General features: G+C 47.1%; 1 protein-coding gene across 3 annotated transcripts in view; it reads right to left on the bottom strand.

Moving 5' to 3' along the window:
- LOC128836348 (NACHT, LRR and PYD domains-containing protein 3-like) overlaps nt 1–19,947 on the bottom strand; it is a 136,835-nt gene that overhangs the window by 64,571 nt on the left and 52,317 nt on the right. For all 3 annotated transcript variants that reach the window (XM_054026556.1, XM_054026554.1, XM_054026553.1), the window contains exon 6: nt 9,415–9,585. In XM_054026556.1, coding sequence (XP_053882531.1) covers nt 9,415–9,585 — 171 coding nt within the window. The remainder of the gene's footprint in view (nt 1–9,414; nt 9,586–19,947) is intronic.

Consider the following 19,947-nt stretch of genomic DNA (forward strand, 5'->3'; position numbering starts at 1 on the left):
GCCATGTGCCAACATTGGCACTGGAAGGGTGTAGTAATTCCAGCAATGCCAGGTGTAGTAGAGCAGTCACCCCGCTCTGAGGGATTAGTAGTGAAAAGTAGCTGAGGGAGGCTGATTGGGTAGGCAGCCACAAGTCGGGCCACATCCAGTTAGGGTATAGCTGGCCCTGATTAAAAAGGCTGGGAACTAGGCAGAGGGAGTCTCACTCCACTGAGGGTGTGGGAAGGACCTGGCTGCTGGCTAGAGGAGAGTATCCCAAACACAGCAGTCCTGGGGAAGGACAGGCAAAGCTGGGGAGCTGTGGCCAGGTGAGTACTCAGGCTGAAGCCTTGCTAAAATGTCCTGTGGTGGTACTGAAGCTGCAGCAGTGCATGAAAAGGCAGCAGGTCCAAACCCCCTTGCCGATGATGAGTGGACACTTCAGACTGCAGTTTGCCCCTGAGGAAAGGGGCTTGATGAACACCTGAGGCGAGGTAGGTTTAGGGGACTGGGGTTCCCCAGGAAGGGGAGGATCCTGAGTGTGGGGGCACTGCTGTGGGGCAGTACCCAGGAGAAGGGGCACTGTGGGCCGGGAGGGACATGGGCTGGAAGTACAGTAGTGGAGAAAAGGGAGAAGCAGGTGGCAGCAAAGAAGACACTGGCCAGCAGAGGGCGGTTCAGAGCTGGATGAGCTAATTCCTGCACAGGCCAGCAAGAGGTGCTGCAGCAGTGATTTCACTGGGACTCATCCAACAACAGGGCCCCATTGTGCTAGGAGCTGTACAGAGGAGTAGCTAGTCCCTCCCCTGAAGAGTTTATGATGTAATTAGACAAGACAGACAAAAGGGAGGGGACAGGGGCAGAACACACAAGCAGAATGAACAGTTCAATAGTGACCTTTTGTTTATTATTTTGCTGTGGGGGGAAGGTGGGTGAGTCTTTGCATTTGGGTTTTGATTAATTCTTTGGGTGGGAGTTGCTAGGTGGGGATTAGCTAAATGGAAGGAAATAGGAAGGGAGGGGTGAAGGAAGGAATGAGGGAAGCATGGAAAAAGGCTTAGGTGCACAGACTGTGAGGTAGGGGAAAGGACAGGGTTGCAACAAACAGCCAATAAGCACAAGGAAGAAAATGTTGAGTGATGATTTGTAGCAGGCAGTCTGATTACATCAGTGTCCATCAGTATCTGCTACTGAGGCTGCTTCTCTGTCTTCTCGTACTGGTTAGGAGTCATCTCTGGTCCTGGGCTTGGTTCTGGAGTTTCATGGAGGATTAAGACCATGGCATTAAACTGGCAGCAGAAACTGACTGGAAGCCAATGTAGGGATTGGAGCACTGATCTGATGTGGTCACAGTGGCATAAACCACGGAAGAGGTAGAGAGTCCTCTTCTATTTGCTGGAACATATGCAGTGTTACATTGAGTGTTAGAAGCAATTAATTACAGTGATCCAGGCTGGAGATGAGAAGTAGATTGAACTATTTGGCTAAGTATTTGTCTGGGCAGAATGTGTGAAGTTTCTGAGCAAACTGGCGATTCCTATTCAAACTCTGTTACAGGTTGTACATCTAGGGCACCCCTGTGGGGTGAGGGTGGGTACCTCTCTCATCCCTAAGGTCCCTTTCTAGCTGGAAGTGTCACTATAGCGCTGGTTTGTAGCGCAGGGTGTGCTCTCCTGGCGGTCAGTCTTCGGGAGGTGGCTTCTCCTCCTTTAAGGCATAGCCACAAGACAAGACAGAAAAAAGCAAAGAAAATAATCCTGCAGCCCACACAACAGTCTGGGCTCACCCCTCTGTTCCTCGCAAGGTAACAGGTAAATAGTCTCTGAGAAGGGAGCTGGGTTCCTAACACTCTGAGTGTCCGAGAGATCCAGGCTGAGCACCTGGGCTCTATTGAAAAGCAAAGCAGAGTAAAGATGGTTCCTCTGACTCTCCGGAGGGTTCAGGCAATGGAATTTCTTCTGCAGCTTCCCTGGTGAGCAGCCCCTGTTCTGTGGAGCAGGGGATCGCTAGTTCTGCTTCTCTCTGAATGCCAAGCTGCACTGGACTTGGATCCTCCCTTTTAAGGAGCCACCCCTCTCCAGATGTAATCGGTCTCAGCAGTGTGCCAGGCTGGGGCTGAATGTGCCCGGAGGAAATTGTTAACCCCTTCCTGACTGGGGTGGGAATCTCTCCCACCACATACCCCACCTCTCAAGATGGAATTCAGGATCCCCCCAATCCAATCCTGATTTCCCCACCAGTCCCAGGCAGGGCTGGTTAAGCCCTCTGGAGCCCCAGGGTGGAGCATGCTCGGTGAAGATGGGACCTTTGGAGACTTTAGCTGAAATAAGTCTCTACTGAGCATCAGCACTGAGATTTTTCAAAGGCTTATAACTTTGAAAACTGGGGCAGATTTTCATAGGAACAGAAATAGGCACATCCCTGGCACAAATGCTCCCCCTGCCAAATTTCAAGTTCCTGCTCCAAAGCATGGGGGTGATAGAGCTTCTCACTGAAAAGTTCACCAGAATTACTTGGGGGAAACAGTGTGTTTCCCTAGGATATGGATGAACCATTTAGGCTGAAATTTCACAAAAATATCCCGCTTGAAATAGACACCTGGCATGGAAAATTTAAGTCTAAATGGTTCAGGTTAGGCAAAGTTATAAGCAACAGAAGACGGTCTACAGATGGAAGTGTCAGGCTATAGTAACAGCAGGTAGCACTTCCAGCTTCACTTAAAATCTATGTACTCCACAAAGCAAAACACTGCTTTTGGCATTAGCAAATATAAAACTTATCAAAGGCACAATACATCCATTTTACATCCTACTGCAGGTTGGGTAGAGCCTTCGTAGCTCTTGTAATGTAGTATTCAAAAGAAAGAGAAAGATACACCATGATACAAAAAGAAAAGGTAATAAGCTGCCTGGTGATTCTAATCCTGGGTGACATATTCAGTGCTTTCTGACTTGTCAATAACCATGCTGTGCTATCTTGGGTGCATATTTTTGAAGCATGACTTCTGTGTAAGGTGAACGTGCTGCAACATTAATTGCTTGCCAGAAGGAGTGTATGTTCGCCTTCTTTTCGTATTGTACTGCTTTTTCCCTTATTAATAAACTAAGCTAAGCTGGGTTATTTGGTCTCAAGTATTTTTAATATTGAACCGCAAGTGTTGCCAAGCAATTGGCTATAACTCAGTGAATAGTGTTAGACTGACACAAGTCACTCTGCCTGGGTGGGAGATAAGTACCACATTCAGATGGCAGCAGCTCCTTTTTAAAGCAACAATTGCTGATTCTCCACAAACTCAGTTGGTTTCCTATTCCATTCCAGACTGAATTGAAAGTCCTCATACTAATTATCAAGGCCCTGAATAGGGTATGATCTGAAGTATACACTAGAGAATTCCACATTGTAACTTGCATCAATGTGACTGAACTGGAAGCTGCAATGATGCAGTGCATCATAGAATCATAGAATCATAGAATATCAGAGTTGGAAGGGACCTCAAGAGGTCATCTAGTCCAACCCCCTGCTCAAAGCAGGACCAATTCCCAGCTAAATCATCCCAGCCAGGGCTTTGTCAAGCCGGGCCTTAAAAACCTCCAAGGAAGGAGACTCCACCACCTCCCTAGGTAACGCATTCCAGTGTTTCACCACCCTCCTAGTGAAATAGTTTTTCCTGATATCCAACCTGGACCTCCCCCACCGCAACTTGAGACCATTGCTCCTTGTTCTGTCATCTGCCACCACTGAGAACAGCCGAGATCCATCCTCTTTGGAACCCCCCTTCAGGTAGTTGAAGGCTGCTATCAAATCCCCCCTCATTCTTCTCTTCTGGAGACTAAACAATCCCAGTTCTCTCAGCCTCTCCTCATAAGTCATGTGCTCCAGACCCCTAATCATTTTTGTTGCCCTCCGCTGGACTCTTTCCAATTTTTCCACATCCTTCTTGTAGTGTGGGGCCCAAAACTGGACACAGTATTCCAGATGAGGCCTCACCAATGTCGAATAAAGGGGAACGATCACGTTCCTCGATCTGCTGGCAATGCCCCTACTTATACAGCCCAAAATGCCGTTAGCCTTCTTGGCAACAAGAGCACACTGTTGACTCATATCCAGCTTCTCGTCCACTGTGACCCCTAGGTCCTTTTCAGCAGAACTGCTACCTAGCCATTTGGTCCCTAGTCTGTAGCAGTGCATGGGATTCTTCCGTCCTAAGTGCAGGACTCTGCACTTGTCCTTGTTGAACCTCATCAGGTTTTTTTCTGCCCAATCCTCTAATTTGTCTAGGTCTCTCTGTATCCGATACCTACCCTCTAGTGTATCTACCACGCCTCCTAGTTTAGTGTCATCTGCAAACTTGCTGAGAGTGCAGTCCACACCATCCTCCAGATCATTAATAAAGATATTAAACAAAACCGGCCCCAGGACCGACCCTTGGGGCACTCCACTTGAAACCGGCTGCCAACTAGACATGGAGCCATTGATCACTACCCGTTGAGCCCGACGATCTAGCCAGCTTTCTATCCACCTTACAGTCCATTCATTCAGCCCATACTTCTTTAACTTGGTGGCAAGAATACTGTGGGAGACAGTATCAAAAGCTTTGCTAAAGTCAAGAAATAACACATCCACTGCTTTCCCCTCATCCACAGAGCCAGTTATCTCATCATAGAAGGCAATTAGGTTAGTCAGGCACGACTTCCCCTTCGTGAATCCATGCTGACTGTTCCTGATCACTTTCCTTTCCTCTAAATGTATCATAATTGATTCCTTGAGGACCTGCTCCATAATTTTTCCAGGGACTGAGGTGAGGCTGACTGGCCTGTAGTTCCCCGGATCCTCCTCCTTCCCTTTTTTAAAGATGGGCACTACATTAGCCTTTTTCCAGTCATCTGGGACCTCCCCCGATCGCCATGAGTTTTCAAAAATAATGGCTAATGGCTCTGCAATCTCACCCGCCCACTCCTTTAGCACCCTCGGATGCAGCGCATCCGGCCCCATGGACTTGTGCACGTCCAGTTTTTCTAAATAGTCCCGAACCACTTCTTTCTCCACAGAGGGCTGGTCACCTTCTCCCCATGCTGTACTGCCCAGTGCAGCAATCTGGGAGCTGACCTTGTGCGTGAAGACAGAGGCAAAAAAATCATTGAGTACATTAGCTTTTTCCACATCCTCGGTCACTAGGTTGCCTCCCTCGTTCAGTAAGGGGCCCACACTTTCCTTGATTTTCTTCTTGTTGCTAACATACCTGAAGAAACTCTTCTTGTTACTCTTAACATCTCTTGCTAACTGCAACTCCAAGTGTGATTTGGCCTTCCTGATTTCACTCCTGCACGCCTGAGCAATATTTTTATACTCCTCCCTGGTCATTTGTCCAATCTTCCACTTCTTATAAGCCTCTTTTTTGCGTTTAAGATCAGCAAGGATTTCACTGTTTAGCCAAGCTGGTCGCCTGCCATATTTACTATTCTTTCTACACATCGGGATGGTTTGTTCCTGCAACCTCAATAAGGATTCTTTAAAATACAGCCAGCTCTCCTGGACCCCTTTGCCCTTCATGTTATTCTCCCAGGGGATCCTGCCCATCTGTTCCCTGAGGGAGTCAAAGTCTGCTTTTCTGAAGTCCAGGGTCCATATTCTGCTGCTCTCCTTTCTTCCTTGTGTCAGAATCCTGAACTCGACCATCTCATGGTCACTGCCTCCCAGGTTCCCATCCACTTTTGCTTCCCCTACTAGTTCTTCCCTGTTTGTGAGCAGCAGGTCAAGAAAAGCTTTGCCCCTAGTTGGTTCCTCCAGCACTTGCACCAGGAAATTGTCCCCTACGCTTTCCAAAAATTTCCTGGATTGCCTGTGCACCGCTGTATTGCTCTCCCAGCAGATATCAGGGTGATTAAAGTCTCCCATGAGAACCAGGGCCTGCGATCTAGCAACTTCTGCTAGTTGCCAGAAGAAAGCCTCGTCCACCTCATCCCCCTGGTCTGGTGGTCTATAGCTGACTCCAACCACGACATCACCCTTGTTGCTCCCACTTCTCAACTTTATCCAGAGACTCTCAGGTTTTTCTGCAGTATCATACCGGAGCTCTGAGCAGTCATACTCCTCTCTTACATACAACGCAACTCCCCCACCTTTTCTGCCCTGCCTGTCCTTCCTGAATAGTTTATATCCATCCATGACAGTACTCCAGTCATGTGAGTTATCCCACCAAGTCTCTGTTATTCCAATCACATCATAGTTCCCTGACTGTGCCAGGACTTCCAGTTCTCCCTGCTTGTTTCCCAGGCTTCTTGCATTTGTGTATAGGCACTTAAGATAACTCAATGATCGTCCCTCTTTCTCAGCATGAGACAGGAGTCCTCCCCTCTTGCGCTCTCCTGCTTGTGCTTCCTCCCAGGATCCCATTTCCCCACTTACCTCAGGGCTTTGGTCTCCTTCCCCCGGTGAACCTAGTTTAAAGCCCTCCTCACTAGGTTAGCCAGCCTGCTGGCGAAGATGCTCTTCCCTCTCTTCGTTAGGTGGAGCCCGTCTCTGCCTAGCACTCCTTCTTCTTGGAACACCATCCCATGGTCGAAGAATCCAAAGCCTTCTCTCCGACACCACCTGCGTAGCCATTCGTTGACTTCCACGATTCGACGGTCTCTACCCCGGCCTTTTCCTTGCACAGGGAGGATGGCATCCACACTAGCCATTCTATCTTGGGTGCACACAATGCACTACGTTCACTGTGAGTGCACTGTGTAAATGCTGCAGGGCCTGTGGGTTGTTGCACCTGCCCTACACTTCCTCATGCTACTTCTTGGAGCAGGTGCATAAGGTCTATGGCTTATAGAGTGTTTGGGCACGTAGTCACTCTTTTTGCTGCTTTAAATGGTTGTGTCCGGCACAAGGATCTGCACATGTGTTGTGAACAGCAACACCCTGACACTTGTAGATGCCATGACAGAGGGTCAGCAGCTCCTAATGCCACTCCCCCATCTGTACCATTTCTGGGCCTGGAAGCCCAGAGTGGATCATGAAGAGCACCAGGAGCTTTGGGTGTTGGTGCTCACAGCAGTAAGGAGCTGGATTATTTTTCCTTTAATTCATTTCTTCAATCATTTTCGTTAGTTTCTTAACCAGAGTTTGCTTCTTTGTTTAAATTTTGTTTTTTTTTTTTCAGTTGTTTGGTTTGTTTAGTAGCTAAACTCAGTTTCTCTCTATCCTATAATTTCCTATAGGAGCTAGAGAGGACAGTGCTCTGGGCCCAAAGGAAGAATATCCTTGGGGGTTCTCCATGCAGCCCAGAGAATGCTCCCCAAAGTTCTTCCTCACCTGCTGTAGTGGAGTGTCTTGGGGCTGGAAGGATGGAAGCAATCAGAGGGTGATGGAGTATCATGGAAAAGAGGATTTAGTTGGGGTGGGGAAGTGCAGAAGGTAGGGTTCATCCAGGTGTTAATTTGTTAACTAATTACCCTGCTCCGTGTTCTCTTTAGCACATCTCAGGAATGTGGAAATCACTGTGGATACTTTCAGCAGGCAGTGATTATGCATTGTGGGGTGTGTGTGTTCATGCATATAAATGAGGGGTTAGTCAGCACTGACCTGGTGTAGCATTTTATGTTTTTGCACAAGAATTCCCAGTTCAAACAATTTTTTTAAGTTGACATGTATTTGAAGCTCTAATGCTATAACATTGTATTTCTCGTTCACTGTGTCTTTGTAAATCTGAGGGGTGGGTTGTTTGAGGCCAGCCTGAGCAGAGACCAACAAGTCTCCCCTCAGCTGCTCTGGGGCTGGCATGCAGCAGTGATAGGAGTGGCAGATATTGCTGAAAAATAGAAACAATTATCTCTGGAATATTTTGCTTAATATTTCATCCATTTTTGAACCAAAACTAAGAATTTTTCCCATTAACTCCAGTGAGCGGCTTGGGAGGTGACAGAATCAGCTTCAGAGTTTAAGGCCAGAAGAGACCATTAACTCATCTAGTCTGCCTTCCTTCACTTCACAGGCCATTACATTTCACCCAGATACCCCTGGGTTGAGCCCAGTAATTCTGAGTTATCAAAGGGCTCATGGAAGGATGGGCAGGGGCAGTGTGGAGCTGCACTGGGAGAAGACTCATTGCATGACTGTAGCTGCTTTGCCAGTGCTTGTGCTAAAAAGTGCAGAGGGATGTAGTGGTGGAAAATATGTGATTGTATTTCCTCTGAGGAGGTTAAACACCAGAGGTGATGGGATTCCTTGTGCACTGCTGTGCGCATGTTTGTGTGTGGCTGTGCAAAGTTACAGGTATGGATTTGTGCTGTTGCTGCCAAGGCCAATGGCCTGTAGCAGACAGTCTCAGCTGTGCTTCAGAGGGATAATCCCACTGGAGATGCCTAGGTTCAGACTCCAGGGCGTTGGAGCAGAATGTTCAACAGCTAGAACTTAGCTGTAGAACTGCTTCTGAGAGGGGATCAGACTGAGCCTTGGCCTGGCCCTGGTCAGAGCAAAATGCAAGATTAGCTCTTTGCTAAAACCTTTGCCAGGAACAAAGCCAGGGTCAGCATGAGATGTAGTTGGTGTAAGAAGAGAAAAGAAAATTGGGTTGGTGTGACACAGAGCGCCCTTGGCAAAGAGTCCCCTGTTCTTTGCAAACAGCTCTCATCTCAGACCGGACAAATTCAATACAACAAACACATCTTATCAGATATTTATTCATCAAGCATAACATGTAACATATCTACAGAAATCAGTTGTCTGTCCTTGACACATCCCAGAACAGTCAATGGAAAAGGATCAAAGACCACTTGGCATTGAAAAGCAGGCAGGGGATCACCCTGGTTATGGATATAGCATATGACAGTTTTCAGTATAACAGAGTGTAGGCAAAGGCACTCTGTATTTTCTGAAGAATGCCTTTGCGGCGTTCAGGAGGCTGTACTGAATATTTGGATCCTGGTTCTTATGAAACCTTCTCTTTCCTGGATAAATCTTTATTCTTTCTTAAATAAATCTCCTTTTGTTTTGTTATAAGTGTTCACAAGTGCTATGTGGCTTACAGGAGCAGTGGTTAAGGTAACTCTGATAAACTGGGGTACATGGCATCTTTGGGTGCAGAGATTCTCGTACTTCTGTGAGTAGCCAGAGTCATGGGCTGGGTATCACAGGAGAATGAATCAGGGATTCAGTGTCCCTCTTCTCAGCCTGGAAGGCAAAGCTGGGACTGGCATAAGCCCAGAGGACAGTGCTTGAGTGAGTGAAGGGCTGGTGGTGCCAGGGAGCCGACACCCAGCTACTACAAGTAAGACCCGCTCTTGCTATGGGTAGGCAGTAATGAGATGACTCTCAGTCTCCGAGAAACATCAGAGTGGAACAGAGAGAAAAAGAAATCCTTTCCTTCTCTCCACCATCTCTCACACTGTCAAGCACTTTACACAGAGGACACCTGTAAATACAGAGAGGAGGACAAATGTTACTTACAGCAGACTCTGCAGTTTGCAGTTCAGCTGTTTCAGTCCCTCGCACAGCCGCCGCACTCCAGCATCTCCCGGATTATTAGCACCCAGGTCCAGCTCTGTCAGGCTCTGGCTGGTGCTGAGAACAGTGGCGAGATCCCCAAAGCCAGCGGCTGTGAGACCACAACTCCCCAAGCTGCAGGAGAGAGAAACACAGGGAAGGGGGATCACAGTGTGAAGGGGGCTCGTCCAGCTGTTCTGCCAGGCAGCCTCGCCCACCAGCCCGTCTCCCTGACCAATCCACCTGAAGAATGAAGTAGAAGCCCTGCTCCTCCACCTGTCCCAACCCCCACCCTATTGCAATGAGGAACCAGTGTGGGGTAGAACTTCCTGCCTAAGCCCTACCCCTTACACTTCACTCTTGACCAATCAGCACTGTGAATGGCCCAGACACCCCAATCCTTAAACCTCTGCCATTGACCAATAAGGATTAAGGTTTGGTATAAGACTTTATCACTAAGCACCGCCCCTCAGCCTTTCCACTGACCAACCAGAATTTAAGGGGTAGCTGTCTGGGCACCCTAAGTTCCACCTACCCACCTCTCAGCCAATCAGATTGGACTTGGCACTGATCAGGTCCCTGCAGGACGCAGACGTCTCCTGTCTCTACCTCTAGCTCTGAGCCTCAGGCCTGGGACGGGGAGGCAACTGCGAGGCCCAGCACTGGCAGCATCACACCCACCTTCCACTGAGACCAGGGATCAAATGCTGGGGGGATTGGATGACAAAGAGGAGAACAGCCCTACAACCAGGGGGACCACGTCCTGTTCCAGAAACACTGGTGGGGTTATTACAACAGATTTTTTTTACTGGATTTTGCGTTCTTTCCTGCAGATTCTGGGCTTCTGGGGAACTTCCAGCTAGTGGAGTGTGGAACTATGGCAGCAACCCGGCCATGACCATGTGCATCTCAATAACCAGCCCCCACCATGGCTGTCACATACTGCCACTCTGCCCTCCCTCCAGGGCTCATAGGGAACCCTTTGAACCCATGACAGCTGCCAAATCTTGCACACATGTGGAAACACACTACCCACCAGAACTGTCACCAGCTCTGCCTCCTCCATCACTACAGTTTCCTTGAAAATATGGGGATGGGAGTCCCAATGTTCCGGAGAGAAAAAGAGCCCTGAATTTGTATGAGGGAGAGACTCCCCCACTCCCTGGGGTGGGGGGGGAGCAGGTTCAGTCAGGATTGGTAGAGGCCCAGAGATATTTTGGAGGCAGGAAGAGAGGTACCCCAGTGCGATGAGAGACTCTACGTTTGAGTTGAACAGCGAAAGAAAACAACTCATGGGTGTATGTGGGAAACTATGGAGATAAGCCCTAGCCAGGGGAGGTGGGGCGACAGTGTTCTTGATGAAGCAACAGAGAAGAGTTCCACAAGACTTAAAGGTAAGAAAGGAGGGAAAACAAGTGAGAAGTTGAGGAGAAAAAGACACCAAAGTGGGGAGAAGACACATGAAGGAAAAGAGAGACCCCAACTGGGATTTAAAAAAAGGAGAGACACCCCCCAAATGAGGAGTGGTGTTGGGGGGAAGCTTTGGGAAGGAGGCAGCTGTGCCAACTGTAGTAGAGTTTATTCTTTACCCTGGGTGCTGATTAGAGTCCATTCTGGAGGCACAGTTTCTCTTGGGGAATTTGGTGCTGGGCTCAGATCTCTGGAAGAGGAGCCTCTGCTGTTTCACCATCTCATTCCAAAACAGGTGAATAAATATAAATATGACAAGTTTCACTTAGAGTTTACCCAGAATCCCTGTCACCAATTTCTCCTCTGATCTGCAAGGTGCAGGACATCTGCCACCACTTGGCTGAGGGTAACGCTGGAGTCAGAACAAGACACTGGTGCTAGAAGAAAGAGCAACAATACACACAGACAGTCCCTGCCCTGAGGATCCTACAATTTAAATAGACTGCAAAGGCAAAAGGTTGGGAAAGGAAATATTATTATTGTCATTTTTCAAATGGAGACTTGAGACCCATAAGAGATTAAATGACTTGCCCAAGATTACAAAGAGAGACTGAGTTTTGATTTAATTACATGACCATCCTTTCTCTTGCGTAGAGCTGTGCTTAGTCCCTCGTGTTTCTCAGTTTCAGAAGTGCTCCCATATTTTTTAACCAACATGACCTCTTTTTTCCCCCCCTCATAGGCTCTTAAGCAAGAGCTACCTACCAATCAGGTATTGAACATTTGGGCCTGAGCTACTGATGAGGCTTCTCACCATGATACCATATTGTGATTTGCTAAAGTGTGTTGGAAGAATTCAAAAAGATCTAACTACTGACCAGACCAGACCCAAACAAACATTTGAAGAGCGGTTGGAAGGGAAAACAAAAATTCAAAATAGGTTCGCTAGAAGTGAGGGAACCCTAGTGTGTGTGAGTGTGGGGGCAGGGAGGGGGAAGGTTGGACTGACTCAGATGTTTTTGAAATGTCAGGTGCCATTTCCAGGATTTTAGAAATTTGCCAGACATTTCAAGGGCAAAATTACATTCATTGTTTTCATCTGGATTTCTGTACTAGTATGGCTTGCTAGTGTGTCATATTATGATGTACTGTTAAGAGATGTGGATACATCAAAACCATGTGTCCCCAATAACTTAGATTAGATTATTTCCCAGCAGATGCATACACAGTCCAAAAGCAAGCATCAACTCAGTCGGAGACAGGAATGGATGCAAAAGCATTAGCAGCTCCATGATTAAGTTTACATGTAGATTTGAAGCAGGACTGAAAACTGTTTATTTTTACTAGATTGCCAGCCCAGACCCATTTGGGGCTCTCAGGGGTAACCCATCAGCTAGAAAAATTTCATTGCTACCATGGTGTCAAGTATCATAGGGGTAGCCGTGTTTGTTGCTTTTTACAGATCCAGACTAAGAGTCCTGTGGTACCTTATAGACTAACAGATGTATTGGAGCATAAGCTTTTGTGGGTGAATACCCACTGCGTCTGACAAAGTGGGTATTCACCCATGAAAGCTTATGCTCTAATACATCTGTTAGTCTATAAGGTGCCACAGGACTCTTTATTGCTACCATGTTAGGCACATATCTGGCGGTCATCACCAAGGTGGACATAGATGTGAAAGTGGTGTGTTTTTTCTCTAATAATTAAACATTATTGGTTATCCAATCTGAAAAAAATTAGAAAAAAATCACAAAAATGGTCACAGCTCATAAAAAACATTTAATTTTCACCAAAAGTGGCAGAAATCTTCTAAATATGATTGATAATGCAACTATGTACTCAAAATAGCACTGTTTTTGAAAGTTTGGGAAATACGTAGACCCAGGAGATAGATTGTATGTATTTTCCCCTACTTTTTTCCTTTGGTTAAAGCAAAACTCTGTAATCATACAACAATGTGAGCTTGTACCATGAAATAAAAAAAAAAACAAAAAACAAAAAACACCTGTTATTTGTAGATGGGACTGATTTGAGAACTATTTTTCTGTCTGCAATTTTTAAGAAGATATGCAGACAAAAAGACTCCTACCCCCTATTTATAAAATGTTTTTGTTATTACCACTTCAGCTCTGTGGCCATCAGGGATAACATGACCCCCTCCTTCTGAGAATTCTGCCCATTCACAAAAGAGGAATCCTAGAAACACTAGAGGAAATCTAAGCCTCCACTTATGACTCTGATCCTTAATCTTGTAGGCTGATGAAGGACAGTAAGAGCACTTAGAACACCTACAAACAACTATTGTCACCACCAGTGTTCCCTCTATTCCCCCCCCACCACCCCGCCATGTGTGGAATGAATCTTGTTATGTGCACCAATATGGAGGTGATGTGTGACAAATCACCTCCATATTGGTGCACATAACAAAATTAATGGGGTGGGTCCGAGGGTTTCGGAGTGTGGGAGGGGCTCAGGGTAGGACAGAGGGCTGGGGTGTGGGGGGATGAGGGCTCTGGCTGGGGGTGAGGGCTCTGGGGTGGTGCTGGGGATGAGGGGTTTAGGGGTGTGGGCTCAGGGCTGGGTAGAGGGTTGGGTTAGGTTAGCTCCTCAGCTGATTCATCTGCTGCCATATTGCATCAGAAGGGATGTGGTTTCTCAGGTAGCCATCACCCATTCCATTTAAGGTTTTATAGATGAAAATGGGACCTCAAAATTTTGCATAACACCAGTAGGAAGCCAGTGCAGACAATACAGCACAAATGTATCAATGTTCCAGTTTATAAATAGGCATCTACAGTCTAACTTAGCTGAAGTTTCTGAATTGTCTTTTATGATCCCAAACAGAGCACACTGCAGTAATTCAATCTCAAGGGGATAAAGACCTCCAGAATTGTGGTTAGCTCTGCATCTGAAAGGAAAGGTTGGAAGCTTCTTGACACGTGCAGACGGAGAAAAATAAAATCCCACACTCTTGACTACTGCCAGATACAGGGATCATCTTTGACACTGACAAATTAATACAGGGCCATGGGCAAAATAATATAAAGCTATTGGCAAATTAATTCAGGGACACTGATAAAGCTCCTTAGTGGTATTTAAAATCAGAACTAGGGTAAAAGGCAATGTAGGATGTTGTTACAGTCACAGTAAAATTACCCAGGGGGTCCCCTGGGTAAACACCAACACTGTATATTGCTGATGCTTTGAGACGCACTGGAAAGGATTTCGGGAAGGGTTGAAGGTGTGGGTGTGGAGTGAAAGATTCCTTTGCAGGTTGCAAAGGCCGAAGAGAATGGGTTAACTCGACGCTCCATCTAGGTCCGAAGATAAGACGCTGACTCCAGCCCAAGGCCATGGAACACAACTGACTCTTGGCTGCCTGCCAAGAAAGACGGGGGCCTAAATTCCAACCCTGACCAGCCGTGAGAACAGAGCAGTAAACTGAACAAAACTGCAGGGGATTGCAAAAAAACTAGTGAAACAGTGAAGGCCAGCGAGGGGGAAAACAACGGCTTTGCATCCCTGAAGCCGGTGTAGTTTTGGAAAAGCTGAGGAAGCCACAGAAAGCCGGTTTGGACTGGTACAAAAAGCATGGGGGACAAAGGTCCCTGAACAAAATGCCCCCCAAAAATCCTAAGGCTTAAAGCCCTCCCAAAAGCTGAAGCAAGGCAAAAATCAACAGAGGACCCTGGAAGGCCTGTGCACAGGACAAAACTCTCGTCCACCCTTCCCCCTCTTCTTACGTTACACCCGGGCATGGCCAGCCCTGGGTTGTACGTGTGTAAGTATAACAGTGGGTTAGGGCACGGGCACTAACACTTATTTCCTTTCTTTGAGTGATGTGGGATGCACCCCGCACTCACCGCTGTTACTTTATTAATAAAGCTTTAAAATTTAGTCACTTGGTGTGCTCCTTCATCTCCTCCCCACAATCCGGTGGCCTCAGCCTAATCACCTAACACCTCAGGCAAATTGGTAACATAAATCTGTCAGAATGTGCTGTTCTTATCCACTGACTGCAAGCCGCACTGCCCAATTTCTCTTCTCCATCTCTTCTCACATTTTTAACTTCCCCTTCTGTGATTTAGAAACAATAAAGCGTACTGGGAGCTGGATCTCATACTCCTAAGATTTCCTAGAGGCTGGAAATATTGCAATATATCAAAGAAGTTAAAATGAAGCGTGCTAAGGGGAAACAGTCAGTCTGGTTCAGAGGCCCATAGTGTTATCTTCTTTTTTAGATCTGTTTTCACAGCTCACGAGACTCTCTAGATGCGTTTCAAACATGAAAAACAAATCCATTGCCAGCAGCCTTGCTTGCATTATGAATAACTTGCCACAACAAACCAGTCTCCGTCAGGCAGTTTGCCCTGGAACTGGGGCTAGAGCACTCCCCCTAGCCCTCTCCCCACCAGCAGCATAGAGCTCCGGGGGAAGGGGTGCTTCTCTCCCCATTGGTAGCACGGAGCTCCGGGGGAAGGGGCCCCTCTCTCTCCGCCGGCAGCACAGAGCTCTGGAGGAAGGGGCCCCGCTCTCCCTGCCAGCAGCATGGAGCTCCAGGGGAGGTGATGCAAACAGCTCTCTGGCAGACTTTCCTATCTAGGCTATACCGAGCATGCTCACAGGAACCGAGCCAGCTCAGTAACATTGCTGCTGGTTTTGCCATTACACTGAGATCACGTAGCTTTGGGGCCAGGCTCACGGCAGCCCTGCACACCCCAAATTGCTCCCCTCCCCAGTTCCCGAGCACCCCCTACCTCTCTCCTCTCCAGGCCCTTGCTGTGTGGCCCTTTGGAGCTGCTGCACAGCCATTTATTGTTTGTGGCTGCGCAGTTTAGAACAAACTTAGGTCACTGTCTGCTATTGATAGAGTGACCAGGTGTTTGATTTTCGACTGGAACACCCTGTTGAAAAGGGATACTGGTGGCTCCAGTCAACACTGCTGACTGGGCCATTGACTGCTCGGTTAACGGCGTCACTCAGTGGGGCTGGCAGGCTCCCTGCTAGCCTATGCAACATGTGGCTCCCAGGAATCAGCCGGCATGTTCCCACTCTGGCTCCTACATGTAGGGGCTGTCAGGGAGCTCCGCACATATGGGAACCATGGCCAATAGGAGCAGCAGGGGCAGTGCCTGCGGATGGCGCAGTGTATTGGCCCCTGGGAAAATTGATAAAATAGCCCCATACTGACACTTACAGTTGTGGGTTATGCATGGCACTTCATATTGTATGGTATTAGGACAGCGTCCTTTATATACAATCCCACCATGTGCAGCAATTTCATCTCTATTATTATTAAATTATAATGAGCTTCCTCTCCCCCAGTGGCTGGCCTGCAGGAGGTCATGGCATCAGAGAGACTGAGGGAATGGGAAACTGAAACAAAGCATTCTTATGGTACTGGTGCAGCCTGTCACCAGCTCCAGGGGAAAACGACACTCCTATGTTAGGGCTCTCATCACATTTTGGATTGTATATAACATGGTCTCGCCTCATTCCTTCCAATACCTGTGATGTTACAATATATTTAGCACCAATATTGTCTTCAGTTAGGGGCACCTGGGATTTTCCCCTGATCAGTCCTCTAGAATTACTTTGTCATGCTGTTGTCAGGTTGGCCATTTTTTGTTTCTTGTCTGAGCTTGTGAAACTTTGTTTTTGAAATGGGTAGTATTGTAGCCAAACTCTCTCTCTTTCAGCTCCCTGATTTCACTATTTATAGATGCCCTTGCAAGTACAGCTGCTTTAAGAAGCTCCTTTCTGGGCCTTTGTCAGTCACATTAATAAGTACTTTTGCAAAGTCCTAATAATTTTCTGACATGTAGTACCTCAGAACCCTCCCCATCTACTGTCTCGCAGTTGAGGAATTTTGCTACAGGCAGTCCCCAATGGGCCACATGCCACTGTAGGCAGTCCCATCATACTTCCCCCGCCATACACTTATCCAGCTCAGTTTTGAAGTCAATTAGGGTTTTTGCTCCCCCTGTTCCCCTTCGAAGGCTATTCCAGAACTTCACTCCTCAGATAGTTGGAAACCTCCTAATTTCAAGCCTAAACTTGTTGATGGCCAGTTTATATCTATTTCTTCTTGGGTCAACATTGGCACTTAACTTAAATAATTCCTTTTCCTCCCTGGCATTTATCCTTCTGATGTATTTATAGAGAGCAATCATATCTCTGCTCAGCCTTCTTTTGGTTAGGCTATACAAGCTACACTCCCTGAGTCTCCTCTCATAAGGTAGGTTTTCCATTCCAAGGATCATCCAAGTAGCCATTATTTGCACCTGTTCCAGTTTGAATTCATCTTTTTTAAACATGGGAGATGAGAATTGTACACAGTATTCCATATGAGGTCTCACCAGTGCCTTGTATAATGATACTAACACGTCCCTGACTCTACTGGAAATACCTCGCCTGATGCACCCTAGGACTGCATTAGTCTTTTTCATGGTTACACCACATTGACAGCTCACAGTGATCAAACAATAGACCCAGGTCTTTCTCCTCCTTTGTTACTTCCAACTGCTAAGTCCCCAGCTTATAGCTAAAATTCTTGTTCTCAGTCCCTAAATGACTGACCTAGCATTTTGCACTATTAAATTTCATCCTGTTTCTATTATTCCATTTTACAGGATCATCCAGACTTCTTGTATGATAGTCCAGTCCTCCTATGTATTGGCAATACCTCCCAACTTTGTATCACCTGCAAATTTTATTAGCACGCTCTCACTTTTTGTGCCAAGGTCAACAATAAAAATGTTACCAAGACTGATACCGTCTCCCACAGTATTCTTGCCAGCAAGTTAGAAAAGTATGGCTTGGATGAATAGACTATAAGGTGGATAGAAAGCTGGTTAGATCACTGTCTCGTTGGCAGCCGATATCAAGCGGAGTGCCCCAGGGGTCGGTCCTGGGGCCGGTTATGTTCAACATCTTCATTAATGATCTGGACGATGGGATGGATTGCACCCTCAGCATTTTTACAGATGATACTAAGTTGTGGGGAGAGGTAGATATGCTGGAAGGTAGAGATAGGGTCCACAGTGACCTAGACAAATTGGAGGATTGGGACAAAAGAAATCTGATGAGGTTTAAAAAAGACAAGTGCAGAGTCCTGAATTTAGGACAGAAGAATCCCAACCACTGGTACAACTGGCTAAGCGGCAGTTCTGCAGAAAAGGACCTGGGGATTACAGTGAGCAAGAAGCTGGATATGAATCAACAGTGTGCCTTGTTACCAAGAAGACTAACGGCATATTGGGCTGCATTAGTAGGAGCATTCCCAGCAGATCGAGGGAAGTGATTATTCCCCTCTATTCAGGATGGTGAAGCCACATCTGGAGTATTGTGTCCAATTTTGGGGTCCCCCATTACAGAAAGGATGTGGACAAATTGGAGAGAGTCCAGCAGAGGGCAACAAAAATGATTAGGGGACTGGGGCACATGACTTATGAGGAGAGGCTGACAGAGCTGGGCTTATTTAGTCTGCAGAAGAGAAGAATGAGGGGGGATTTGATAGCAGTCTTCAACTACCTGAAAGGGGGGTTCCAAAGAGGATGGAGCTCAGCTGTTCTCAGTGGTGGCAGATGACAGAACAAGGAGCAATGGTCTCAAATTGCAGTGTGGGAGGTCTAGGTTGGAGATTAGGAAAAACTATTTCATTAGGAGGGTGCTGAAGCACTGAAATGGGTGACCTAGGGAGGTGATGGAATCTCCATCCTTAGAGGTTTTTAAGGCCTAGCTTGTGTGATAAAGTTTCTCCTCTACCTTGGTGGGTCCTGTGCTTATTGGCAGATTTGTTTGCCTCAGAGATTCACCATGTGGGTTGGGGAACAGCCCAGAGACCTTTCCCTCTGGTAGGGCCCACAGTCCAGGTCAGTTCCTCCTGTGTCTGATCAGGAGTTGGGAGGCTTGGGCAGAACCCGGTCCCGCCCTCTGCTCAGGGTTCCAGCCCAGGGCCCTGTGGACTGCAGCTGTCTAGAGTGCCTCCTGGAACAGCTGTGCAACAGCTACAACTCCCTGGGCTACTTCCCCATGGCCTCCTCCCAATACCTTCTTTATCCTCACCACAGGACCTTCCTCCTGATGTCTGTTAACGCTTGTACTTCTCAGTCCTCCAGCAGCATGTCCTCTCACTCCCAGCTCTTTACGCACACCTCACTAACTGGAGTGAGAGCCTTTTTATACCAGGTGTCCTGATTAGCCTTAATTAATTCTAGTAACATCCCAATTGGCTACAGGTGTCCTAATTACCTGCCTGCCTTAATTACTTCTAGAAAGTTCCTGAGTGTTCTGGAATAGCCCCTGTTATCTTACCCAGGGAAAAGGGACCTGCTTAACCTGGAGCTAATGTAGCCGCTCTCTTGTAGCCATCTGGACTGACCCTGTCACACTTGACAAAGCCCTGGCTGGGATGATTTAGTCCTCGGGATGATTTGGTCCTGCTTTGAGCAGGGAATTGGACTAGATGACCTCCTGAGGCCGCTTCCAACCCCAGTCTTCTATGATCTCCACTAATAATCTCCTTCCAGCCTGACAGTTCACCTTTCAGTATGGCCCATTGCGGTCATCCCTTTAACCAATTCCTTATCCACATTTAAATTCTCATATTAATCCCCATCGTCTCCAATTTAACTAATAATTTCCTATGTAGAACTGTATCTAATGCCTTATTGAAATCCAGGTAGATTAGCTCTTACTGCATTTCCTTTGTCTAAAAAATCAGTTATCTTCTCAAAGAAGGAGATCAGGTTGGTTTGGAGGGGATGGCATAATGGGACTGCTTACAATAGTATGTGGCCCATTGGTGACTGCCAGTAGCAAAAATCCCCAACGGCCGGACATGAGACACTAGATGGAGAAGGCTCTGAGTTACCTCAGATAATTCTTTCCCAGGTATCTGCCAGGCAGGTCTTGCCCACATGCTCAGGGTCTAACTCATTGCCATATTTGGAGTTTGGAAGGAATTTTAGCCTGGGTCAGATTGGCCGAGACCGTGGGGGTTTTCATCTTCCTCTGCAGCATGGAGCATCGTCACTTGTCAGTTTAAATTAGTGTAAATGGTGAATTTTCTGTAACTTGAAG

The sequence above is a fragment of the Malaclemys terrapin genome, chromosome 4 (genome assembly GCF_027887155.1).
Source record: "Malaclemys terrapin pileata isolate rMalTer1 chromosome 4, rMalTer1.hap1, whole genome shotgun sequence".
Taxonomy (NCBI): domain Eukaryota; kingdom Metazoa; phylum Chordata; order Testudines; family Emydidae; genus Malaclemys; species Malaclemys terrapin.